The sequence below is a fragment of the Pleurodeles waltl genome, chromosome 4_1, assembly GCF_031143425.1.
Source record: "Pleurodeles waltl isolate 20211129_DDA chromosome 4_1, aPleWal1.hap1.20221129, whole genome shotgun sequence".
Taxonomy (NCBI): Eukaryota; Metazoa; Chordata; class Amphibia; order Caudata; family Salamandridae; genus Pleurodeles; species Pleurodeles waltl.
This window is the reverse complement of record NC_090442.1, coordinates 58,864,472-58,891,848: the sequence shown is the minus strand read 5'-3', so window position 1 is coordinate 58,891,848 and position 27,377 is coordinate 58,864,472. Positions and strand designations below refer to the sequence as shown.

Below are 27,377 nucleotides of genomic sequence, written 5' to 3'. Positions count from 1 at the left end.
TTGAGGTCTTTGTTATGGATCAGATAGCATCCAGGACACCAAAAGAGCCAATTCATTGAGGTTATTTTTATGGTGAAGATACAATCCAGGGATCCAAAAGGGTCCATTTATTGAGGTCTTTTTGACAATTGGAGATACTATCCCGGGCTCCAGAAGCATCATGTGGAGATGGCATCCAGGACTCCAGAAGGATCAATTCACATGCATGCATTGCGCCACTTTGTAAATCTGGTGCAGTGATTTTGGTCTCGTTGGGCCAGATTAGTGTAAACAAAATGACGCTAATGTGGTGCAAGGTGGCGCTAGGGCCTTCTTAAATCTGGCCCTAAGTGTTTAAGTTGCTGTCTACTAATGCCCAGGTTTGTCTTGAAGAAGGCTTGTATTTGCATAGACACCAGAACAACTATTGGTTGTCAAGATTAATTAGGAAAAAGGCTTTTGGTTGTGGTTGTAGTACATGTGTACTGTTCAGGAATAATCAAGCCTACCATCAGCAGAGTATGAATGATACAAAATACTCTATCTGTGGCATGTTGATTTTAGGAACATTATCATCAAAGGGTTAAAACGAACAAGTTACTCACATCAAGGGACGCTCTTTCTGGTGTATACTCAGACACAGAACCCTACAATAATCAGAGGTGCTAGGGTGCAGATCTCTAATCTGGGATCACTTTAGATGGAAAAAGAGACCATTCCACCTTGTCCAATCCAGAGCCACTAGGATAACTTAGGCCCAGTCGTTCCTGGTCTTCTTCGGACCCCGAGGCAGGAGAGGCAGTGGCAGAAAGACTTACTCTATCTGGAATGCGTTTCTAAGAGAGAGCTTTCTTAGACACTCCAGCAAGCAAAAGTTTTGACATTGTGCATTCTCCACCGTGACAAAAAGATCAAGCCAGGGTTCTCCCATTGCTGGTAGATTCCCTGTGCCTCCTTGGGCTTTAACGGCCATTCATTATCTGGCAGGTGCCACCACCTGAATTCCTACATCCTGGTGTTCAAAGATTTAGCCAGGTGGTTCACAGCAAGGAAATTCCCTGATTTTCCCACCAGCTTCAGAGATGAAATGCCTCTTTGCATTAGACCGCACCCTGCCCTGCTTGTTGCAGTACCACATGGCAGTGGTGTTGTCTATGACAACCTGAACCAGCCTCCCTTTCATAGATGGTAAGAAGGATTTCAGCATCAGGTGAATGGTCCCAAATCCAACAGACTGTGGTGGATATGAGTTTCCACTGGAGTCCTCTGATCACCTCTCCCAGACGACCTCTCCTTCCCAGCACTGACCCATCTGTTACCACTGTCCACCGACATGGACAGGGGTTTGCTGCTGGTCCAAATGCAGTCACGCAGCCACCACTGTAGATCCTCTGCAGTCTCTGACAAAACCTGCATGGAATCCAACAGATTGTCTTGGTGCTGGTGCATTGAGACTTCAGGTTACACTGCAGAACAAGCATACACCTCTTGCAATAGTTTATGAGCAGTATGCAGAAGGCCAAGAGGCCAGAGCCGCTCTCACCAAGATTCAGGACCAAAGCTGAAATATTGGGATCACAGCTCGAGTATCCTGGACTCATTATGATGGGGTAAGGCTCAAACCTGCAGCACATCCAGAATGGCTCCAATTAAAGGGTGCCTCTGCAAGAGTCAGATGTGACTTCAGAAAGTTTATCGTGAAATGATCAATGTCAAGAGATTCACCCTTATCAGATGGTACGTGTATTACTCATAGCTCACTCCTGGATTACAAAAGTAAGTCAGGAATTCAGGAGTACTATTGGCATACCCCTTGAATTCAGGAGTGAGTCAAGTGTTCTGCACGAGTAGGCAACACGTGCTCATAGTAAAAACAGGTGGTGGTCTGGTATCCCAACTTCCAAAAGTGTGCTGCGACCACTGCCATCACTTTTATGAACACCGAGGGGCACTGTTGAGGCTGAAGGGCAGCACAACAAATTAAAAATGCTCCTGAACTACCTTAATCTGCAAGTAGATTCTGTGGGACTCCAAGACAAGTACTTGCAATTAGTTGCCCTGCAAGTCCAAAGCCACCATCCAGTCATCTGTACCTGAGAGAGAGAACCTGGTCCAACGTGATCACCTTGAATTTGTCCTTCCATAAGAAGGAATCCAGAGGTGGGGGGGTCTAAAATAGGATGAATGCCTTTCTTACGTTTCAGCACAAGGATATTGTAGGTGTAACATCCAGTCCCTATTTCCCTGGACCAAAACTCTCTGCATGGCTCATTTCTCCAAAAGGCCTGTACTTCCTGGAGCAAGATGGACAGGTCCTGGGCAGAGGGGAGGCAGGTTTAAAAGGAATGGCAAGGCATAGCCTTGTTGTGCTATCTGAAAGACCTGCTTGTTGGATGTTATCTGTTATGTTTTGCTGCCCTCTGAAGAAATGTCTGATCCTGCCTCCCACAGGGAGGTTGTGTGCCACTAAAGCGGCTTGGAGACTGAGGTTGCTGGAGCAGAGGGCTGGAAAATGCGCTGCCCCAGGTGGCCTGGGCGTGGTCTGCTCCCATCCTCAGCCTTGAAAGGACTTGAGTGCCTGTTGCATGGATGGTGGCCCTTGGCACTGACAGTATGTCAACTCTCTGGAGAAGCCTCAACAGGGGGGAAACTGCTGAGTATACTATTGCGCAGTGGCAGAAAGGCCTGAAGAATTCACTGTAGCCCATGGAATCAACCTTCTCGCCAAACAGGTGGGATATATCGATCAGCATTTCTGTCAATGAGGATTGAAAATCCATAAAAAAGTGTGTAGATCTCATCCAAGCGCGCTGCTGAAGCACCACGCTAGTGCCAACTGCTCAGCCAAGGCAGCTGGTAGTGCCCATCCCAGAGCGTATGAAATACTTTGCAGCATCTGCCCATCCTGGATGGGTTGAGCCCAGTTAGAATTCCTTGAAGACAGCCAGCAGGATCTCCCCTACAAGATCCCGTAAATCTCTCCCCATACCTCCCCAGCAAAGAGCTGGCACCGACTGACCAAAACTGGCAGAGGAAAACATTAATTTCTCAAATGTTTCAATTAGTTTTGAGACTCTGTCTGAGGGAGTCATAGGAAATTAATTGGGGTTCACCCTACTGGTAAAGCCTGAACCACCAACATTTCTGCCATAGGTTGCTGTGTCAAGAAGTTTCCACATGGCACCGGCCTGTGGCACCTAGCAACCTGCCTGTTCACTGGTGGGCAGAAGCTAGGCTTAGAAAAGATGCCCATAAGGGTGTCAGTCAGGACTTCATTAAATTGAAATAAAGGTTCTAATGAATTTTGTTCCGGTCGTAAAACGTTTTGCAGTACATTTGTTTTGACTTCAATAGTTGGCGCATAAAGAAATTACCATCATCATAGTGTGGTGGGAAATGAAACCTCTCATCTCCATTCTTCATAATTATCCCCAAAGGCTGGTTGGCCTGAACTGAAACATTGTTGGAGCACTGGGGTGCGGCTCGAGGATAAGGTATAGTTCTGTCGGAGCTAAGTTGGACTGCGAGTGGGTACGTCGGAATGACTTTGCGAGGTGGCCTTGGTCAAAGCCAAGATGCGTTTGGATCAGAGTCAGAAAGGTTAACTGGGTAAGGGTTGCCCACGGTGCCAGGATTTTGGTGCCAGACTGGGTGTCGGCTCCAGCCTGTCATGGGTTCAGGACACACACACAACACTGGGGGTGGACTCGCTGGAGGGAGCCCGGCTGGAGGCCTAAAGAGATCATTGGGGCCTGAAGGTGCACCAGGCGGAGCGGGGAGAGTACCAGGTGAGACGAGGCACACTGATGTCCTGGTGATGTCTGAGAAGGAAAGTGGCAGAACTGGGACAAATCCGACTTGGCCTTTTTGTGATTCCACTTCGACTGGGACTTACCAGAAGACTTTCAACATGACAAGAACTGATCATGGGAATGGCCTTAAGAGTGGGAATGGTCCACACACTTGACTTCTTTCGGTGTTCGGCGACACACAACTTTGTTTCACGTTTCCAGATCATTTTCGGGTTCATAGGAGTCGTGCGTCAAACCCAAACCCTAGAGGCACAACTTGCGGGGATCTGCTGCAGACATTTTTTTGCGACAGACTCTAGAAGGCTTACACCCTGTGTTTTAGAAGTGAATATAGCCCTCTCATTTGAAAGAAAAAAACTGTCAACTGACGAGGTAAAAATTGGGACCGATCTTTAGATCCGGGTAGGAAGGCGCAGAAAGAAAGGGACTGATGTCGAGTTGCAGGAGTGGCACTTATTTGTGGCTCTATCATCACTTCATGGCCAGAAAAAAAGTCCATAGCGATCTAATGGTGCCACCTACAGGGATGTGTGAAAAATGCAGTTTAAATCTTCCAGATCCAGTCTGGTGTCTCAGGATGTTCTAAAGGCGACAAACCTGAAATTCAATGTATCCATAAAAAATTAAAGCTTATCAAGCATGATTTGATCTTTTGGGAGCTGAACGGAAGTAAGGTGATTTCCAATCAGTCAATTTATTGTAGAGTGATGTAGTTGACCCCTTAAAATATGTTATTTTTCCACAGGGTATTTATTTATTTAATTAAGGTCCTGTACACAGAACAGAGGTTCGAGCTCAAAGGCAATGACAGAAAAAGCCTCACTACCTTTTTACACTTTCTTTTCATTCCTTATTTATTCCCACTTTCTTCCTCTTTTTCTCTTTACTCATCTTGTCTTCTTTTCAGGTTTTATTAGCATCTTCTCTGCATTTCTCACCTCCATCTCTCCCTTAACTGACACACTAATCCTTAACATCAGCATTTCTTGCTAGTTTCCTTCTTCTGGCATCTGGGTAAGGTAGACTAATGAATTCCAAACTGCAGATACAGAGCTATAACTTAAACCACAGATGTTTACATTGTGCTACTGAGAACATCATGTCATGGGTGAAATGACTCTAGAAGCATTTTACGTCACATTTTAGCATGGATGGAATAACTGCGCCATCGTGTGCCTACTCTCGGCATTGCATGCAAGTCAAAACTTGTCTCGTTTACATCTCTGTCTTTACAGCTTTCCTTCCCACGCTCTCTCACTTGTCTCATCTACCCCCTAACTCACCCGTCTTCCTTACACGTCTAGGTTTCTTGCACCTTTCTCTCTACTTTACCCCCTAAATTCTTTCCTTCCCACAGCTCCTGTTCATTTTAACCCATCCCCCCATCTAATCACTACACATAACCTTCTGTCTCTTTGAATCCTCTCTTTTCTTGAACATCAGTCTAACCTCCCCTTTGCTCACCTCAACCTTCATTGCCGCCCCTCTCCCACATCCCCTCTCTCTAGACTTCTTTCATGCTGACATTCTTTCTGTCTTCTGAATGTTTAATTTTCCTTTCCCCATCACTCTCTTTCTTTCAGTTTTCCCATCCTAATGTATCTTCTAAGTCTCTCCTGACTTCTTCAGCGCTGTCACTTATTCCAGTGCTTTTCCTGCCCTCTCTCACCTCCAGTCTCCCGGTGTTTCTCTTATACTTGTCCTCCCTAAGCATCCCTCCACCCCGCACTCACTCTCACCTTCAGTCTCCAGTGTTTCTCTTATATTTTCCCTCCCTAAGCATCCCTCCACCCCCGCCCTCACCTTCAGTCTCCAGTGTTTCTCTTATACTTGTCCTCCCTAAGCATCCCTCCACTCCCTGCCCTCACTCTCACCCTCAGTCTCCAGTGTTTCTCTTATATTTGCCCTCCCTAAGCATCCCTCCACTCCCCGCCCTCCCTAAGCATCCCTCCACTCCCCGCCCTCACTCTCGCGTTCAGTCTCCAGTGTTTCTCTCCCTAAGCATCCCTCCACTCCCCACCCTCCCTAAGCCTCCCTCCACTCCCGCCCTCACTCTCACCCTCAGTCTCCAGTGTTTCTCTTATATTTGCCCTCCCTAAGCATCCCTCCACTCCCCGCCCTCCCTAAGCATCCCTCCACTCCCCGCCCTCACTCTCGCGTTCAGTCTCCAGTGTTTCTCTCCCTAAGCATCCCTCCACTCCCCACCCTCCCTAAGCATCCCTCCACCCCCGCCCTATCCTTCAGTCTCCAGTGTTTCTCTTATACTTGTCCTCCCTAAGCATCCCTCCACTCCCTGCCCTCACTCTCACCCTCAGTCTCCAGTGTTTCTTTTATATTTGCCCTCCCTAAGCATCCCTCCACTCCCCGCCCTCCCTAAGCATCCCTCCACTCCCCGCCCTCCCTAAGCATCCCTCCACTCCCTGCCCTCACTCTCACCCTCAGTCTCCAGTGTTTCTTTTATATTTGCCCTCCCTAAGCATCCCTCCACTCCCCGCCCTCCCTAAGCATCCCTCCACTCCCCGCCCTCACTCTCGCCTTCAGTCTCCAGTGTTTCTCTTATACTTGTCCTCCCTAAGCATCCCTCCACTCCCCGCCCTCACTCTCACCTTCAGTCTCCAGTGTTTCTCTTATACTTGTCCTCCTTAAGCATCCCCCAACTCCCCGCCCTCACACTCACCTTCAGTCTCCAGTGTTTCTCTTATACTTGCCCTCCCTAAGCATCCCTCCACTCCCCGCCTTCACTCTCACCTTCAGTCTCCAGTGTTTCTCTTATACTTGTCCTCCCTAAGCATCCCCCCACTCCCCGCCCTCACTCTCACCTTCAGTCTCCAGTGTTTCTCTTATACTTGCACTCCCTAAGCATCCCTCCACTCCCCGCCCTCACTTTTGCCATCAGTCTCCCTAAGCATCCCTCCACTCCCCGCCCTCACTCTCACCTTCAGTCTTCCCAGTGTTTCTCTTATACTTGCCCTTCCTAAGAATCCCTCCACTCCCCGCCCTCACTCTCACCTTCAGTCTCCAGTGTTTCTCTTATACTTGTCCTCCCTAAGCATCCCCCCACTCCCCGCCCTCACTCTCACCTTCAGTCTCCAGTGTTTCTCTTATACTTGCCCTCCCTAAGCATCCCTCCACTCCCCGCCCTCACTCTTGCCTTCAGTCTCCCTAAGCATCCCTCCACTCCCCGCCCTCACTCTCACCTTCAGTCTCCCAGTGTTTCTCTTATACTTGCCCTTCCTAAGAATCCCTCCACTCCCAGCCCTCACTCTCACCTTCAGTCTCCAGTGTTTCTCTTATACTTGTCCTCCCTAAGCATCCCTCCACTCCCCGCCGTCTCTCTCACCTTCAGTCTCCCACTGTTTCTCTTATACTTGTCCTCCCTAAGCATCCCCCCACTCCCCACCTCACTCTCACCTTCAGTCTCCAGTGTTTCTCTTATACTTGTCCTCCCTAAGCATCCTTCCGCTCCCCCTCACTCTCACCCTCAGTCTCCAGTGTTTCTCTCCCTAAGCATCCCTCCACTCCCGCCCTCACTCTCACCTTCAGTCTCCAGTGTTTCTCTTATACTTGTCCTCCCTTAGCATCCCTCCACTCCCCGCCCTCACTCTCACCTTCAGTCTCCCAGTGTTTCTCTTATACTTGCCCTCCCTAAGCATCCCTCCACTCCCCGCCCTCACTCTCACCTTCAGTCTCCAGTGTTTCTCTTATACTTGTCCTCCCTAAGCATCCCTCCACTCCCCGCCCTCACTCTCACCTTCGGTCTCCAGTGTTTCTCTTGTACTTGTCCTCCCTAAGCATCCCTCCACTCCCCGCCCTCACTCTCACCTTCAGTCTCCAGTGTTTCTCTTATACTTGTCCTCCCTAAGCATCCCTCCACTCCCCGCCCTCATTCTCACATTCAGTCTCCAGTACTTCTCTTATACTTGCCCTCCCTAAGCATCCCCCCAAACCCCCCCTCCCTCTCGCCTTCAGTCTCCGGTGTTTCTCTTCTACTTGTCCTCCCTAAGCATCCCTCCACTCCCCGTCCTCACTCTCACCTTCAGTCTCCAGTGTTTCTTTTGTATTTGCGCTCCCTAAGCATCCTTCCACTCCCCGCCCTCCCTAAGAATCCCTCCACTCCCCGCCCTCACTCTCACCTTCAGTCTACAGTGTTTCTCTTATACTTGTCCTCCCTAAGCATCCCTCCACTCCCCGCCCTCATTCTCACATTCAGTCTCCGGTGTTTTTCTTATACTTGCCCTCCCTAAGCATCCCCCCACTCCCCGCCTCACTCTCGCCTTCAGTCTCCAGTGTTTCTCTTCTACTTGTCCTCCCTAAGCATCCCTCCACTCCCCGTCCTCACTCTCACCTTCAGTCTCCAGTGTTTCTCTTGTATTTGCGCTCCCTAAGCATCCCTCCACTCCCCGTCCTCACTCTCACCTTCAGTCTCCAGTGTTTCTCTTGTATTTGCGCTCCCTAACCATCCCTCTACTCCCCGCTCTCCCTAAGCATCCCTCCACTCCCGCCCTCACTCTCACCTTCAGTCTCCAGTGTTTCGCTTATACTTGTCCTCCCTAAGCATCCCTCCACTCCCCGCCCTCACTCTCACCTTCAGTCTCCAGTGTTTCTCTTCTACTTGTCCTCCCTAAGCATTCCTCCACTCCCCGTCCTCACTCTCACCTTCAGTCTCCAGTGTTTCTCTTGTATTTGCGCTCCCTAAGCATCCCTCCACTCCCCGCTCTCCCTAAGCATCCCTCCACTCCCACCCTCACTCTCACCTTCAGTCTCCAGTGTTTCGCTTATACTTGTCCTCCCTAAGCATCCCTCCACTCCCCGCCCTCACTCTCACCTTCAGTCTCCAGTGTTTCTCTTGTATTTGCGCTCCCTAAGCATCCCTCCACTCCCCGCTCTCCCTAAGCATCCCTTCACTCCCCACCCTCACTCTCACCTTCAGTCTCCAGTGTTTCTCTTATACTTGTCCTCCCTAAGCATCCCTCCACTCCCTGTCCTCACTCTTGCCTTCAGTCTCCTTAAGCATCCCTCCACTCCCCGCCCTCACCCTCACCTTTAGCCTCCAGTGTTTCTCTTATACTTGTCCTCCCTAAGCATCCCTCCACTCCCCTCCCTCATTCTCACATTCAGTCTCCAGTGTTTTTCTTAGACTTGCCCTCCCTAAGCATCCCTCCACTCCCCGCCTCACTCTCGCCTTCAGTCTCCAGTGTTTCTCTTCTACTAGTCCTCCCTAAGCATCCCTCCACTCCCTGTCCTCACTCTTGCCTTCAGTCTCCTTAAGCATCCCTCCACTCCCCGCCCTCACCCTCACCTTTAGCCTCCAGTGTTTCTCTTATACTTGTCCTCCCTAAGCATCCCTCCACTCCCCTCCCTCATTCTCACATTCAGTCTCCAGTGTTTTTCTTAGACTTGCCCTCCCTAAGCATCCCCCCACTCCCCGCCTCACTCTCGCCTTCAGTCTCCAGTGTTTCTCTTCTACTAGTCCTCCCTAAGCATCCCTCCACTCCCCGTCCTCACTCTCACCTTCAGTCTCCAGTGTTTCTCTTGTATTTGCGCTCCCTAAGCATCCCTCCACTCCCGCCCTCACTCTCACCTTCAGTCTCCAGTGTTTCTCTTGTATTTGCGCTCCCTAAGCATCCCTCCACTCCCGCCCTCACTCTCACCTTCAGTCTCCAGTGTTTCTCTTGTATTTGCGCTCCCTAAGCATCCCTCCACTCCCCGCTCTCCCTAAGCATCCCTTCACTCCCCACCCTCACTCTCACCTTCAGTCTCCAGTGTTTCTCTTATACTTGTCCTCCCTAAGCATCCCTCCACTCCCTGTCCTCACTCTTGCCTTCAGTCTCCCTAAGCATCTCTCCACTCCCCGCCCTCACCCTCACCTTTAGCCTCCAGTGTTTCTCTTATACTTGTCCTCCCTAAGCATCCCTCCACTCCCCTCCCTCATTCTCACATTCAGTCTCCAGTGTTTCTCTTGTATTTGCGCTCCCTAAGCATCCCTCCACTCCCCGCTCTCCCTAAGCATCCCTCCACTCCCGCCCTCACTCTCACCTTCAGTCTCCAGTGTTTCGCTTATACTTGTCTTCCCTAAGCATCCCTCCACTTCCCACCCTCACTCTCACCTTCAGTCTCCAGTGTTTCTCTTATACTTGTCCTCCCTAAGCATCCCTCCACTCCCTGTCCTCACTCTTGCCTTCAGTCTCCTTAAGCATCTCTCCACTCCCCGCCCTCACCCTCACCTTTAGTCTCCAGTGTTTCTCTACCTAAGCATCCCCCCACTCCCCGCCTCACTCTCGCCTTCAGTCTCCAGTGTTTCTCTTCTACTAGTCCTCCCTAAGCATCCCTCCACTCCCCGTCCTCACTCTCACCTTCAGTCTCCAGTGTTTCTCTTGTATTTGCGCTCCCTAAGCATCCCTCCACTCCCGCCCTCACTCTCACCTTCAGTCTCCAGTGTTTCTCTTGTATTTGCGCTCCCTAAGCATCCCTCCACTCCCGCCCTCACTCTCACCTTCAGTCTCCAGTGTTTCTCTTGTATTTGCGCTCCCTAAGCATCCCTCCACTCCCCGCTCTCCCTAAGCATCCCTTCACTCCCCACCCTCACTCTCACCTTCAGTCTCCAGTGTTTCTCTTATACTTGTCCTCCCTAAGCATCCCTCCACTCCCTGTCCTCACTCTTGCCTTCAGTCTCCTTAAGCATCCCTCCACTCCCCGCCCTCACCCTCACCTTTAGCCTCCAGTGTTTCTCTTATACTTGTCCTCCCTAAGCATCCCTCCACTCCCCTCCCTCATTCTCACATTCAGTCTCCAGTGTTTTTCTTAGACTTGCCCTCCCTAAGCATCCCCCCACTCCCCGCCTCACTCTCGCCTTCAGTCTCCAGTGTTTCTCTTCTACTAGTCCTCCCTAAGCATCCCTCCACTCCCCGTCCTCACTCTCACCTTCAGTCTCCAGTGTTTCTCTTGTATTTGCGCTCCCTAAGCATCCCTCCACTCCCGCCCTCACTCTCACCTTCAGTCTCCAGTGTTTCTCTTGTATTTGCGCTCCCTAAGCATCCCTCCACCCCCCGCTCTCCCTAAGCATCCCTCCACTCCCGCCCTCACTCTCACCTTCAGTCTCCAGTGTTTCTCTTGTATTTGCGCTCCCTAAGCATCCCTCCACTCCCCGCTCTCCCTAAGCATCCCTCCACTCCCGCCCTCACTCTCACCTTCAGTCTCCAGTGTTTCGCTTATACTTGTCTTCCCTAAGCATCCCTCCACTTCCCACCCTCACTCTCACCTTCAGTCTCCAGTGTTTCTCTTATACTTGTCCTCCCTAAGCATCCCTCCACTCCCTGTCCTCACTCTTGCCTTCAGTCTCCTTAAGCATCCCTCCACTCCCCGCCCTCACTCTCACCTTCAGTCTCCAGTGTTTCTCTTATACTTGTCCTCCCTAAGCATCCCTCCACTCCCTGTCCTCACTCTTGCCTTCAGTCTCCCTAAGCATCCCTCCACTGCCCGCCCTCACCCTCACCTTTAGTCTCCAGTGTTTCTCTACCTAAGCATCCCTCCACTGCCCGCCTTTGCTCTCTCACTGCCAACTTCATTTTCTCTTTTACTTCAGTAAGCGCTCCTCACTTCTACAAAACGCGTCAGGGAGGGATAACGTTCTGAGATAGTGAAATGCGTTGTTAATATTGTAACACAGCAACAGTTCATTAATGTTATCGCAAATAAGCTCTGTGACGCCCTCCCATTTCTCATACGTGAGATCGTATTTGGATCCATCCAAAAGTAGTTTTTTATGGATGTTGCATGAATCATAAATACAACATTTGTCTGCAAAATATATGTAATAGACTCTCACACATAGTCCAAATTAAAAGGCAATGCTGTTTGCAACAACCTGTTTCAGAATTATTCAAGGTCATCAGGGCGAGACTCTGCAGAGAGAGCTGGCTCTATCAGGGGCGCCCTGAATGGCGCCCTGGGCGAGAGCCCACTTTGGCCCCGCTTTACAGCGTCTCTGTGTTCAGACGCCGCAGCGCCGAGGGCGACACGTACCGTCAGCACAGACCCATCTGCCTGGCGGATCTCCATGCTGTCCCGCACCGGGGGCGGGTTTCCGGTCGCCGTGCACTGAACCACTTGGCTCGAATTCATGTTAAACTCCACTTCCGGCATCAGGTCGATAATCTGGGGGATTCGGTCTGGGGGGAAGAAGAAAAATCCGAGTCAGCAGAGCTCAGAGAAACGGAAAAGACAAAAGGATCTGTGCACAGAAATGTAGAGAGAATTGGTAATGTCCTCTGCAGACAGCCAATTAGAAACCAAGGCACGGCCTCCCCCCCCCCTCTGATCACATGTAGAAGAAATCAACACACAACGCCCACAGCACTTCATCCCACATCTGTAGGAACTCAATACATGACCTGTATGTCACAGGACGTCTATTCGGGCAATAGGAGGACGCCGCATGGCTTTCAGGTCACCCGTTGACATAATAGATCATAGGAACACACCACATGGCTTTCAGGTCACCCGCTGACATATCAGATCATAGGAAGACACTGCATGGCTTTCAGGTCACCCGCTGACATACCAGATCATAGGAAGACGCCGCATGGCTTTCAGGTCACCCGTTGACATATTAGATCATAGGAACACACCACATGGCTTTCAGGTCACCAGCTGATATATCAGATCATAGGAAGACACCACATGGCTTTCAGGTCACCCGCTGACATATCAGATCATAGGAAGACACCACACGGCTTTCAGGTCACCCGCTGACATATCAGATCATAGGAAGACGCCACACGGCTTTCAGGTCACCCGCTGACATATCAGATCATAGGAAGACGCCACACGGCTTTCAGGTCACCCGCTGACATATCAGATCATAGGAAGACGCCACATGGCTTTCAGGTCACCTGCTGACATATCAGATCATAGGAAGACACCACATGCTTTTCAAGTCATGCATTCACATATAGAATCAATAGGAAGACACCATGTGGCTTTCAGGTCATCCATTCACAGATCAGTCAACATAAAGGCACCCATTCACAGATGAGATCAATAGGAAATCGGTGCCTGGTCTCACAAGGGACATTAAGAAACCAGAGAAGCCAGCAGTGAGTGTCACCTGATTTCTCGCAGTGCTGCCCATGCCACCCCGTTGGGCACACACAGCCGCTGAAGCGGTTACAGGTGCCTCCGTTTTGGCACTGGCACTGCAGGGCACAGTCGGGTCCATAGTGGTTGACGCTGCACTCTAAGGGGAAGACCAGAGAGGGAGGGTGTTAATAGCGGACAAGAGTCAGAGCGCGCCAAGGTCTCAGACAGAGGACAACCCAGTGCTCACTTCCCATCCGCAGGGGCAGAGAAGAGCTCAGTGCCTATCAGGCCCTGGTGACATCTGAATCAATACCTGGAGAGGTGCTCAACACATCCAGGAGCAGCTGCCTGTCCCAGGTGAGTGAAAAGCTAATGTCCCAGGATGTGGGGTACACTTTGCAACTTTCCTGGTGTCCATGGCGGAGCTCGACAGGAACAAAGCCAGAAGAGGCGGCTTCAGAAGATGCAACCTCACTTTCAAAAGCCACCACATTTACGCTAGCAAAAAAAGTGACTCCTTTTCGATCACTGGATCCACGAGCGGATCTCTAAGTCCTGCAGAAGAATCCGCTGAGATGTGTTAGAGACCCAGCTGCACCATCACAATTATTAAATATAAGCTCCTGGTGTATAAGAGTTGGGATGCACTATAGCTGAGAAATTAGAATTTATTAAATATTACTTTATGATATTAAGCATTCTATGGAACCACTGATGATAAGTTCATTGGCATGGAACTGTAAGGGACACAATGTATGATGAAGTGGAAGGAGCGATGGGAATCTCCCTTAGCTCTGAGTCCGGCATCAGCTCTTACCTAAGAGACATAACTGGGAGGTCAGGCCTTCTCATGGGTGGCTCTGGGTCTGTGGATCACACAACACCCACTCCTTTCTGTCTCTTCCCTAACTGCATGAGAGCATTATACCCTTGTTTTTGTCACTGCAAAGTGTGAAACAAGCAAAGATAAATTTCTTCCTGAGTTGCTCAGTCATCACAGGATGCAACCAATGGGTGGTGCATGGCTTGGCTCAAGAAGAGCGGGTGTTTGGCGGTGGGTACCTGTGTTACACTGAAGTCCATACCAGCCGGTGGCACAGGAGCACCCGTATGGGTCTGGCAGGCAGAAGGTCAGTCCGTGGCAGCTGTGATCCCTCTTGCACACTTCTTGGCAGTTGTGTCCAAACCTTCCCTCGCGACAGGCTGCAAAACATGCGGAAATTGTGTTAAACTGCAGACATCTGCACCTTCAGATCACAGCCTGTGACCATGATTCAAGCTGCAGGTATGAACACCTCTAAATCTCTGACCTTGAACTAAAGTGCAGATATGTACCCCTTCCAACCTCGTCCTGGTACCTGGAACTAAACCGCAGACGGCTACACCTTCAAATCTCAGCCTGAGACCATAATGTGAACTGCAGACATCTACCCCTCTAAATCTCAGCCTGTGACCATGATGTAAACTGCAGACATCTACACCTCTTAATCTCAGCCTGTGACCATGATGTAAACTGCAGACATCTACACCTCTTAATCTCAGCCTGTGACCATGATGTAAACTGCAGACATCTACCCCTCTTAATCTCAGCCTGTGACCATGATGTAAACTGCAGACATCTACACCTTCACATCTAAGCCTGTGACCATGATGTAAACTGCAGACATCTACACCTCTTAATCTCAGCCTGTGACCATGATGTAAACTGCAGACATCTACACCTCTTAATCTCAGCCTGTGACCATGGTGTAAACTGCAGATATGAACACCTTCAAATCTCTGACCTTGAACTAAAGTGCAGATTTGTACCCTTTCAAACCTCATCCTGGTACCTGGAACTAAACTGCAGACATCTACACCTTTAAATCGCACATTGTGACCTTGATTTAGACTGCTGACATCTACACCTTCAATTTCAGCCCGTGACCTTGATCTAAACTGCAGATTTGTATACCTTCAACTCTCAGCCTGTGACTATGATGTGAACTGCAGACATCTACACCTCTAAATCTCAGCCTGTGACTATGATGTGAACTGCAGACATCTACACCTCTAAATCTCAGCCTGTGACCATGATGTGAACTGCAGACATCTACACCTTCAAATCTAAGCCTGTGACCATGATGTGAACTGCAGACATCTACACCTCCAAATCTAAGCCTTTGACCATGATGTGAACTGCAGACATCTACACCTCTTAATCTCAGCCTGTGACCAGGATGTAAACTTCAGACATGTACACCTCTAAATCTAAACCTGTGACTATGATCTAAACTGCAGGCATCTACACCTTCAACTCTCACCCTGTGACCTTGACCTAAACTGCAGACATCTACACCTCTAAATCTAAGCCTGTGACCATGGTGTAAACTGCAGACATCTACACCTCTTAATCTCAGCCTGTGACCATGGTGTAAACTGCAGACATCTACACCTCTTAATCTCAGCCTGTGACCATGGTGTAAACTGCAGACATGTACACCTCTAAATCTAAGCCTGTGACTATGATCTAAACTGCAGGCATCTACACCTTCAACTCTCACCCTGTGACCTTGACCTAAACTGCAGACATCTACACCTCCAAATCTCCAACCTTGATGTCTCTGGTGCACCGCCTGGTGCTGTTCGCACTGATCTTTCAGTGCTGCTTGCGCTACTGGTGCTAAGTTGCAGCAAATGCAGCAAAACATGCCCATTTTCCACCCGTTGGCAGAACTCTGTGGAATCTTGTGCAGTTTTAATGTAATTCTGCGGTATTCTGTGCAGAGAAATTCTGTGAGTTCTGCCAGCCTCCAATGAAGGCTGGAGACATCTATTCCCATGGCGCCTCGCACCCACCATTCTTGCAGTAAATTCTAATTCTAATCAAGACTGGAGGCGTTCCTTACCCGTGGTGTCTCGCACCCACCTTTCTCGCAGCGTGTTCCCATGAAGCCAGGTGGACAGACGCACTCGCCAGTGATGTCGTGGCAGATGCCACCATTCAGACAGTCGGGACATTCCTTCTCACACTTGGAGCCCCACTTCTTTGCAGCACACCCTGGTGGAAGAGAGGGTGAAGATGTGGGAGAATGCCAAGAGACAGGAACCAATTATGGGAGAAACTCTTCCTCAGTTGAAAAACGTGGAGCAGGTGAATGATTCAGCTATTGTCGCTTTTGGGGTTGTTGAATTAGTGGTGGTTTATCTAACTGTGTCTTGACCAGAAGTGCTTTGAGCTGTGAGTAGCTGGGACAGAGGTGGTTGTGTTTGCTCTGGGTATAAATGGGCCAGGTGTTGTTGTGTTGTCTTGAGACCCTCACGGGTGAGTTGTGCGCTTTACAAATCCCTGATTGATTGATTGATTGATTGATGGCCCGAGGTAACTGGGCTGAAGGTGCTTGTGCTAGTGTTGGGCTTGCTGAATGTGAAAGCAGCTTGTTGTGCTGCATCTCATAGTTAGATGGCTGTCTGGAAGTGTCTCACCTACTTGTCGGTCAGTAGAAGTTGGTTGAGTGAGAGGTGGGTTGTGGAAGAAATAGATTAAAACTCAACTGGATTTGTTGGGCTGGAAGTGGCTGTTCCTCAGGTAATTTGTTTGGAGTTGGATGTGTTGGAGGTGATTTGCTGGCCCTCCGCTTGTCTCCATGGAGGTGATTGGGTTGGAGGTGGTTGGACAGAAGGTATCTGGTCTAGGGGGGATCAATGAGTGGTTAAAGGATAAGAGGTTCCTGCACTAAAAGTGAGTGGGAGATTATTGAAACATAACTGTTTTGGCAAAGGTGGTTGGGTGGAATCTTATGTGTTGGAGATGCCTATGACTGGTATGGTTTGGGAAAGGAATAAAGGTTGCTTCCAAGGAACAAGGAGGTCCCGCACTTCTACCACCCGCCTCACTCAGGTACTATCCAAATCTACTTGTTACAGAAGCGGTTTGTGGTTTGTAATGTGCAGGAATATTATAAAGTAATGAAGGTCACTACAAATTCAAGAATAGCAAAGAGAGGACTATTCAAAGAGTGATGCTTAACACAGAAGTTATTGTCTCCTTTTCATGACAACCATTGCTATTTTTTTTTCATTTGGTTCCATATGTCATAAAATCACAACACTTCCTTAACTGGCAGCCAATAAGTGTTTTGCACAACAATTCTGCTTCATCAAGTCTAACAGTCTAAACAAATATTGAAAGAAAATGTTTTAACAATTTCAAGTTGGCGTAAATGGCCAATTATTCTTACAATACTGGAGTGCTGTAGCAATGGAATCAACCTTTGCAAACTGTGAGATATAATAAAGGCATTTTGGTCAAATGTAGGCCAGCGCTTTGGATTTTTTATACCCCCGCATTACGCTCAGGCGGGGGCCCCAGATACGTTATCTTTTAACGCACTGCGCTGCCTTCGTGCTTCCTTCCATCCATGGCATTCTGAAGGTTGCTGAGGTGTAGGGTCCAGATTGTTGCCTTCAGTTGAGGTGATGGGGCTGGAGGTTCCTTTCCTTGAGGTAGTTCAGATGGAGGTCGGAGAGTAAAGGGGTTTGAATTGGACATGTTTGGAGTGAAGATAATTGATCAACGGGTTGTCGGCTGAAAGGTGCTTCTGATGGATGTGTCTGGGCAGGTTGCGTATGGGATGACCTGAGTGCAGGCGGGTAGGTTGATGATGATGGACCCTCCGATGACTGTGTTCGAGATTTGTGGCCCCCAGGTTGGGTAACTGGGGAAATTGACTGCTGTCTTTTAGTTGGTTTTGACAGAAGTGGGTGAGCTAGAATGATTGGATGGTGGTGGTTGGGATGGGTGCTGATGGCCCTTACTCATTTTGAGGGCGTTATCTGGGAAACAATGTTAGGGCTAAACTTAGATGAGTAAAAGGTGGCCTGACTTGAAAAGGTTGAAAGGAGGAGAATCGTCCGCAGGTATTTTGTGTTGGAGATGTTGACCGTCTCCAGCCTGGATTCTTAAAGCTGAATTTGGCTGCACAGGGCATCACTGACATGGAAAAGACGCACCGATAGACCATCAATAATGCCCATGTGCATCTCCCATGAAGCATGTGCCCACTACAATATCTTGTCATGCCTCTACAGGGATCTGCATCTTGCAGCTCCATTCAAGTATGATACCACAGCACGAGTCCAGGTGTTGTCAAAGAAGACCTGTAAGACTCCCTCCCCTCCCAGGGCTCTGAAGCCCTCCTTTGTCTTCCTACCTCGCACAATGAGCCTGAAGAAGGCGCTGACCATGGGGCTCTCGCCCATGAACCCGGCACTGTAGACTCCTGCTTGACTAGGGCTCACCAGGGGGATTCGTAGCGTTGTCAAGCCATCAACCACATCGGCCTTGTATGTGGTCTGGTAGAAGGTGCCTAGCGCAAAGAAGACACAAGAGAAGTGATGACACAATTCAATCAGTGTGGGTAACAAGCAAGTCTATCTCAAGCCTCTTGGTTTTTCTATGGAACATCCACCACCTTGAATGAAAATCCTAGCTTTCAGGTATATTAGTCTTCTATGCATCAACCCCCAAAAGTTTTACAATTCAAGGGACATGAATCCAAACTTTCATTTTATCAGATTCAGTGCACATAGATCATAAAGAAGGCTACAAAAGTCTGGCTGAAGAATATGCAGCCGAACCTCCCTCCCGCTCAGGAATATCACACCCTATGAGAGCACCCACTCTTCAGCTCCCTAAGTACACCGGTTCCCTACTAGCCTAAACTATGCCCTTCTGTCACTGTCCAATCCTAATTAATGTGCTTTGTTCTCTGAGGATCCCCTTCCTGCAGCCTTGAAGCATTTTCAGAGCACCACCAACACCACTTCTGAGATATCTCCAAGGTCTCAAATGCTCCAAAAGACATAAGCGCAAACACTCACATGCATAGGAAAGCTTCAAACTGCAGCTCACACAGAGGAGAGACTAGTTACGAAACCACCACCAACAACCACTGTCGCTTCAATTGTCTTTCTTCTGTTTATCCTCTTCCACCTTGAACGTTCTTCTAGTGTCTTCCTCACAAAACCCTCCTTAACTTCAACTTTCTTGGCTCATAGCTCCTACACATTTTCCATAGATTGCAATCCCTGCCACTTTCCTTATATGCAAGATGGAACCATTACATGCCCGTTTATGTCTTTAGTGAATGCCTCTACCTCATCCCTCGTTGCCCATCGCCCCTTCTGGTTCATGTCCCTTCTGCAAGCTCTGCTGTTTCTAAAGAGTATTTGTGGCACGGTCTAGGGATCTGTGGGCCAACTGGAGGGCCCTCGCATTTCTACCCTGCAGCTGTGTATGTATGTATGTATGTGGTATTTGTATAGTGCGAACCTAGCGAAATAGGGTGGAAGCACTGGATATGGTCAAAGGAAGGAACGGTAGCTGGCTATTGGACGTCTCCTGGCAACCCTGCCCATACTTGTCTCCCAGTGCAGCCCGTCCACAGGGTCTTGAATACGTGGATCAAGAAAAGGCATTTGAGACTTCACACTCCAGGCCATGCTGAATACCCAGTGCTCATGCGTCAGAACACAAATCAATACCGCGTTGCCATTTGAAAAGTACCATCCTCTGATTGGGCAGGAGTGTTCCGCACAGACGCCGCCATCACTGGAAAGAATTCCAAAACAGTTATGCTGTTGACGCTCACTTTCCAGCTAGTACGCCATTCTTCGGCACACCAATATTCTTACCAAAAGAATCCATCATGTCCACTCCTTTCCCTGCAGACTGCACATCCCTGCCCACAATCGGTGCGCCCTGGACCAATAGTAGTGTTCCACAAGCAGCTGCTCTACCCAGTATTTTGAGCCTCTGTGGCCGAATGTTATTTTGAAAAGTTCTGGCAAATGAAGTAGGGCTAGATTATTTATTTTGAAAATAATTTTTTTAAGCCAATAGACCTTTACCAGTGGATTGCTATCATGCTATTTATTGTGAAAAAGTATGACAAAGCCAGTAGGCCTGTCTTACTTGCTGTGAAAAGAATGTGTTAAAGGCAACATAATTTTACATGTGGGTTGCTATAACATCTTGCAAAAACCTTTGGGAAAGCATTTTCTTACATAGAATCTCAGGGGTTACCATAGTAGGCAAGGGGTTTGGTATTTGGAGACCCGCTCAAACAAACTGGGGATGGGTGATTTGCACTATGATAATCCTTATTAGGCCTTCTTAGGGGGGGTTATATTGTTCTGATGAATGTAATTTAAACAGATTTGTAATTCTGTTAAAGTATGCATGTTGGTTGCATCATGGGAAGGCTTATGCTCAAAACAATGCCTGAGTTAGTCATTGTGGCAAGCCAACACTCAAGGCTATGGGCCTGTTTGGTATACTGAGAAAAATTATGTCAGATGCCAAAGGTCTGATATCATTATTATAAAAAGTTATAATAAAGGCACTAGGCCTGAATTATTTATACAGAAACATCATTGTTAAAAGTAAGGCCAATATACTTTAAGGGTGGATTGTCATTGCACTGTGTTACAACCTGCATACGTGTATTTTATTGCTTTAGATCTCAGAAAAAACCTTTGCACATAAAGATTGTGGTTCTAATTAACTTCTTTGAGAAACCCCGGGAGCAGAGGTTTTGCACTGTCATAGTTATTGCTTGATCCTCTTTGGAAGGCCTGACTTGTCTGCCAGGATCTTGTAATAAAAAAATATAAAAAATAAATAAACAAATAAAGTGGGGCTTTGGGTCACACCTTTTCTGCCGTTGGTCTATGTAGCATCATTTACACTCTGCTTTCATCCCTGATAGCAAACAGCAAGAGGCAATGGGTCAGCCCACGTCAGCCGTTGGCTGCCTTACCCTTGTGAGTGACAGCATTTGTCTGATTACATGTACCTCTGCCTGAAATCAAGTCCACTTCAGTTCCAGGGCAGGCATTCCTTTTTATATTTTTATAGATCCCTTTCCTTCATTCTATTCTTTTATATTTTTCAGAGTATACTGCAGCTTCCCAGTCAGCACTAACAGGCCGTCTGCTTGCCACTCACTTCATCAGCACCACAACACATTCCATTCTATGTGGCTACTGTTTCTAAATCAGGCAACCACCAAGGAATGGAATTGTCCATAATGTATCATTGTTTTACCATTCCAAGATGGCCAACGTGTTTGGTTCTAAATGTGGCAGCCATGTTGTAACTTTAAAACCAAAATAACTTCGTGCGATACCATTGCAAGATGGCATCCAGGTTTATGTTTAATTTTATTTGTTATTGTATGCAAATGCCTACCAAGCATACACTGTCGAGCTTGAGTTTTTTATTGTGGTTGTATAAGTGGATGAATGCAGGGATGAGTCAGTGGGTGGATGAATGGATGCAGGTATAAAGAGCACATATGATGATTGAGTGCCTAAACCCATAAATGACTGAAGAGGCACTTTCATTATAATTCAGACTCATTAGCATTGCCAATCACCATGTTGGAGTGGGCTTGTGCACCTCAGGGAAGATAATCCTAAACATTTCCAAAGCACCTTCCGCTTTAGGGTCCTGCAGGGGAGACAGGCACAGCAGGGACTCCAGTATGGCAATGCCTATAACCCCTTGCTGATGTCCAGCCTGCCACAATTCCTGTAAGGTCCAGGTGTCCATATAATGAGCAATTACTGAGGGTGGCTGTGACAGGGTGGATGGTGAGACGGTGGTATGGTTTCATGCTGGCCACCAATGCCTATGTCTAACTCAAGGCCTAAGTCTCAATTGATAGATAATGAAGTCTAGTGCAGTGTGCTCATTTTTTAAAAGTCCTTAAAACTGAGAATTAGCAATTCAATGTCATTACAGGAAGTGATGTCATATGAACTTTGACAATGAGGTTACCACAGCAGCCTTTGACACCGTTAGCCATGAGGTCCTGTTGGATCACCTTGTAGAGATTGGAATAGGAGACTCAGCACAAAATCTGCTCCGCTGTTTTATTGCACACAGAGAACAGTCAGTTGCCCTGGGACAACTGGTCTCTAAGACCTTTACTTTGCCATGTGGGGCCCCCCAGGGCTCGTCACTGAGCCCTACTTTGTTTAATATTTATGTGGCCCCCATTACCAGAATAATTCGAGCTTTTGGATTTGCTCCAGTAGCATATGCAGATGACACATAGATTGTGGTGTCTATCTCGGAGGATGTTGATGAAAAGTCTGGTCACTTCAATGGCTGAATGGGAGCCATTGAACAATGGATGAACAATAACAGTCTTAAGACCAAGGTTCTTCTGTTAGGCAAAGTTTCTATATCCTGGGACCAATCTTGGTGGCCCCTGACCGTGGGTTCTCCTCCCATTCCCCAAATCATTGGTAAGGAATTTGGGTACAATCTTTTATTCTTCTTTGTCTTTTACAGCACAGATTAATAAAAGTACTTCTTCTTGTTTTTTTCTGTTGCGTAAGATCAGAAAAATTCTCCCCTTCATCCCATATGAACTCCAGAAGTCAGTGGTTACGGTCTTGGTGTTATCAAGGCTGGACTACTGTAATCCATTATATCTAAGCATTATTCAATGCCCTCTGAAAAAAATTCAATATTTTCAGAATGCAGCAGCTTGACTTTTAAAGAAAATTCCTAAATTCATGCTAGTGTCTGATACATTACAAGGGTTGCATTGGCTCCCAGTGGAGAAAAGAGTCAGGTTTAAGGCCCTGTGTTTGGCACATAAAACTCCCTATGGAGATGGTCCAGCATACCTGAAGAGATATCTTATTTGGTATAGTCCTGCTCAAACTTTACGCACAACCAACTCTAATAGGTTGTTAAATTCAAAAGGAAGACTTGTGGAGGAAGGAGTTTTGTCTATTGTACTGCACATATCTGGAATTACCTACCTGAATATCTAAGAGGTCAATCTAATCTATGCAGCTTTAGGAAACAGCTTAAAACCTGGGTATTCTACAGTCCGAAGTATTCACAGGTACTTGCAAATCTTGTTGGTTCGTTCTCTACTCAGTGATGTAGTTATTAGCTCCAAGACAGCATAGGCAACTGTGCCTTTTACAAGCAAATCAATTTCAATTTCAAAAATGATGCTAAAAAATAAATGTTAAATTGATAAATCAATACAAAACCTCACAAAAAAGACACACGCATTAAATCACACTGAATGAATGATGAGCAAAGTTATCAGGTTTACATTTGGAAATGAAATAATGTTGCACATATGTTTGCTCTGTGCAGAGCGCCTGCACGTCGGAGGGCTTCCCCCAGGTTGGGGAAATATTTGAATGCTAGGAGCTGTTCTGAGCACACAGAGGTATGATTGCAGTCACATTTGAGTTTTGGTTCCAGCCCTTCTCACCAGGAGTGAATGAGATTAAGCGTCTGGAGTGAACACTAGACCTGATCATAAATGAGTAAGTCTCACTCATGATGAGTGAGACTTGAGGTCTCTGGTCTAGTTGCGTGACCATTTTGCCTTTGGACGTTTCTGGATCCACACCAGTAAAAGAAGTGCCCCCAATCAATAATTTCATGGAAGTATAATATTATGATCTAAATGAGCAATCCTAATATTATCAGAAAATAGACTTCAGAGTTCGGCTATCCCTTTCTCCGCGCGTGAGTGGCAGCATTTATAAAGCACCCACCACCCCAAAAAGGTCTTTGGGCTCTGTTCTAAGAAAACCTTTATATTTTTGTTTTGGGGCAAAGGCATACGATCATCATCCTTTATTTCATAAATACTCTTTCTTACATTCAACAGAGAACAGTTTGTGTTCTTCTCTTCATTGTCATTGAGCATAGAAAAGCTCAGCCAAACCCAAACTTGGACAAACACAATGATAGCATGCAAGTAGCGTGAGTGGCCAGTTTTCACTAGTATGAAGATTTTGTCGCGAAAACGCTAAGAGAAAAACCTGAGCAGTGAAAAACGACAAAACTTGAAAACATCAGAAAGGGCGAAAAATGTGGAACACTGAAAAATTTTGCTGACAAAAAAAATCAGTCTTGCTTATGTCAAGAAACAGACTTTTGAGGGTAGGAGCTTAGGGGGTCATTCTGACCCTGGCGGTAAAAACCGCCAGGGCCAACGACCGCGGGAGCACCGCCAACAGGCTGGCGGTGCTCCCATGGGCATTCTGACCGCGGCGGTACAGCCGCGGTCAGAAACGGAAAACCGGCGGTGGACCGCCGGTTTTCCGCTGCCCTGGGGAATCCTCCATGGCGGCGCAGCTTGCTGCGCCGCCATGGGGATTCCGACCCCATTACCGCCATCCTGTTCCTGGCGGTCGTGACCGCCAGGAACAGGATGGCGGTAAGGGGTGTCGTGGGGCCCCTGGGGGCCCCTGCAGTGCCCATGCCACTGGCATGGGCACTGCAGGGGCCCCCATAACAGGGCCCCACTAAGATTTTCAGTGTCTGCCTTGCAGACACTGAAAATCGCGACGGGTGCAACTGCACCCGTCGCACTCCTCCCACTCCGCCGGCTCCATTCGGAGCCGGCTTCCTCGTGGGAAGGGGTTTCCCGCTGGGCTGGCGGGCGGCCTTCTGGCGGTCGCCCGCCAGCCCAGCGGGAAAGCCAGAATACCCACGGTGGTCTTTTGACCGCGCAGCGGTATTCTGGCGGTCCCAGCCAGACCGGCGGCTTCCGCCGCCGGGGTCAGAATGACCCCCTTAATGTCCAAACCGTATCACCTCTCATGACACCAGGCTCGGGGAGATATGGGAACGTGAACTAGGCCGACCACTAAAGATAAAACATGGCTCTTTTGCTGCACTCAAACTAAACCTGTATCTCCCAATCATAGACATAAATTTATATACTACAAATTGCTGCGTCGCGTTTACACATCACCTAGCACATTGGCCAAACTTGATCAATCCGGGTTCTCCAATTGCCCTAAATGCAAAGCCCGCGACGCTGACGTCTCCCACATGAAATTGCAGCCTTATTGGCACTTACCGGTGGTTAATATTCACACAGCTACCCATGATGATTGGATACCTTTAGATCCTGACCCATTACTGGCCCTTTTGGGATACGTTGCCGATGTTCCTCAAGGGGTCCGCAGATTTGCTGCTATGGCGCTTCTGTTAGCTAGGCACGAAATTGCCATACATTGTGGCAGCAAGCGATGTCCGTTGACCCAGACTGGCTGCGTAGTATGACACACCGCAACTCCACAAGCAAAATTTGTGCTTCACTTCAACCTTCCTCGTCCTGACGCTGTGACATATGGCAATGTCTTGGCGACTACTTACTAACGCAAGAAAATGCTGCTGCTGAATAGTGGAGCCATTGATATACCAGGTATATATTGCTGATGTTCTTCAACCCTCCCCTCAAGCTGCATCTTATATGGTGCCGTGCCAGTGGGAACTCTCTTGCTGCTGAACCCTGTGTCCTTACGCAGAGAAATGATGTTCACGTCCTCTGCACGGCCAACGTATCACTAACCTACCTGGTGATGCTTTCTTTGACTTACTAGTTGCTCAAATGTCAAATCTGCACATGCGCTTCAAATGACGCTTGTATGAACTGTCAGTGCTCAGTGCTGTAATAAAACCATAGATAAAGCTTCAAGAAAAGAGAAATAGACTATTTATGAAAGACTATCCCTGAAAGGAATGCAACGACATGAAGTGGTAGACAAAAAGCAGAAAATTGAAAGACAGATGGATTTTTAATAGATGGTCATTGTTGTCCAGGCCCCACTGACTACTGCGGATGCTTCTGGGACACGTTGTGCGCTGCGGTCTGCACATGGGTGATTGGTCGGTTCTTACATGTGATGCAGTCTGTACAGTGTGATTGGTCGGTTCTTACATGTGATGCAATCTGCACAGGGTGATTGTTCGATCCTTACATGTGCTAAGGCTTGCGCAGGGTGATTGGTTGATCCTTACATGCGCTAAGGTCTGCGCAGGGTGATTGGTCGGTCCTTACATGCGCTAAAGTGTGCACAGGCTGTTTGCTCGGTCCTTACATGTGATAAGGTCTACTAAGGCTGATTGGTCGGTCCCTACATGCACTAAGGTCTGCGCAGGCTGATTGGTCAGTCCTTGCATGTGCTAAGGTCTTCGCAGGGTGATTGGTCGGCCCTTACATGTGCTAAGGTCTGAGAAGACTGATTGTTTGGTGTTACATACGCTAAGATCTGTGCAGGGTGATTGGTCGGTGCTTACATGCGCTAAGGTCTGGGCAGGGTGATCGGTCGGTGCTTACATGCGCTACGATCTATGCAGGGTGATTGGTCAGTCCTTACCGTTTGATTTCCACATGACGTCCATGCTCTTGTGGTTCCTGATTTTGGCAGACAGGACCGCTGTCTCGTTCACATTAACCGTCACTGTCACTTTCACAGGCGACAGGTTGGCTGAAGAGAAGAGAAGGAGAGGATTAGAAACATCTGATGAATGTAACATCACTCATGGTACTGGTGAATGGATTTGTAAATGTTGCAGAAGACCAGAGTCCTGGAATGGAGAAGTCAAGGAGGCCCTGCGTGAAGCCTGCGGCTGCTTCACCATCAACGTGAATCCTGTTTGTAGCAAGAAAAAGTTCTCCCTATCAGTACTTATACTCCTGATGAGGAGCCCAGGATGACACTACATGCGTAGAGCACGATAGGGGACTTTACAATAAATGGAGTTTGATGAACATGAATAAAGATTTCTTTATAAACCTAACGAATGTCCAGCAAATTTTCATTTACTCAAATTCCAAAAAACTCAATTGTGATTGATAGTGTTTCACGATTTTCTAGCTTGCAAGTTTAAACCACAGAAATAGCTCTAAATATTAAGTCTTCGATGATTGGCCAATACATTTTTCAATTGCTAATGTCTCAAAAACTACAAATTTACACCAAATCAAACAGAAGCAAATTTTTCTACAGTAGTTCTAATTTGATACGCAGTTTGGCGTAAATCCTTTCAGAGGTTTTTACTGAAGTGGACCGCAAAATTTACTATGGGAACTTAAATGACAAATCAATGTTTTTTTTAACTCTCTCCCTTTAATGTTTTCCTTGCAAAGATCTTCTCAACAATTGGCATGGAGAACCTTAGCCACTCTCGCTAAGCCACCTCCAATGTCATGCAGATTTATCAAACAATGTCAATGTTATTAGCATTTAAAAATGTTTCATGTATGAAAAGTGAGGTCTAACTCTGTACCGACCAAGCAAGTTCCGGTGTTGAGGAGCCTCTTGTGCGGTGGTCTGGGTGTGTGTATATATATATATATATATATATATATATATATATATATATATATATATATGTGTGTGTGTTCAGTGGGAAAACAAAGGTTAAAGTGAAGTTATGGTTAGGCTTTGGTTATAGCACATTCATATATGTTTAAAAACATTAGACATTCACTTAAGAAATGCTGGGTAAGTGTAGTTATGGTTGCAAATTAAAATGGGAAAGCTCTAAAATTGGCAAGTTATGGTTAGGACTGCAATCCTTATTATAATTCAGACGATGCACATAATAACTCGCAGAGCAGATCCACTTCTCACAACCTCACCCTTGATGCGACTGGTGCAATTACTAATGTGAAAAATAAC

At 47.6% G+C, this 27,377-nt stretch overlaps 1 protein-coding gene across 1 annotated transcript in view; it reads right to left on the bottom strand.

Moving 5' to 3' along the window:
- The window catches only part of TIE1 (tyrosine kinase with immunoglobulin like and EGF like domains 1), a 177,877-nt gene that overhangs the window by 94,481 nt on the left and 56,019 nt on the right, over positions 1-27,377 (bottom strand). Inside the window, exons 3-8 of the mRNA XM_069227791.1 lie at positions 26,070-26,180; positions 18,062-18,217; positions 15,778-15,909; positions 13,932-14,072; positions 12,898-13,026; positions 11,814-11,959 (exon numbers count right to left, since the gene is read on the bottom strand). Of these exons, the coding sequence (XP_069083892.1) occupies positions 11,814-11,959; positions 12,898-13,026; positions 13,932-14,072; positions 15,778-15,909; positions 18,062-18,217; positions 26,070-26,180 (815 nt within the window). The remainder of the gene's footprint in view (positions 1-11,813; positions 11,960-12,897; positions 13,027-13,931; positions 14,073-15,777; positions 15,910-18,061; positions 18,218-26,069; positions 26,181-27,377) is intronic.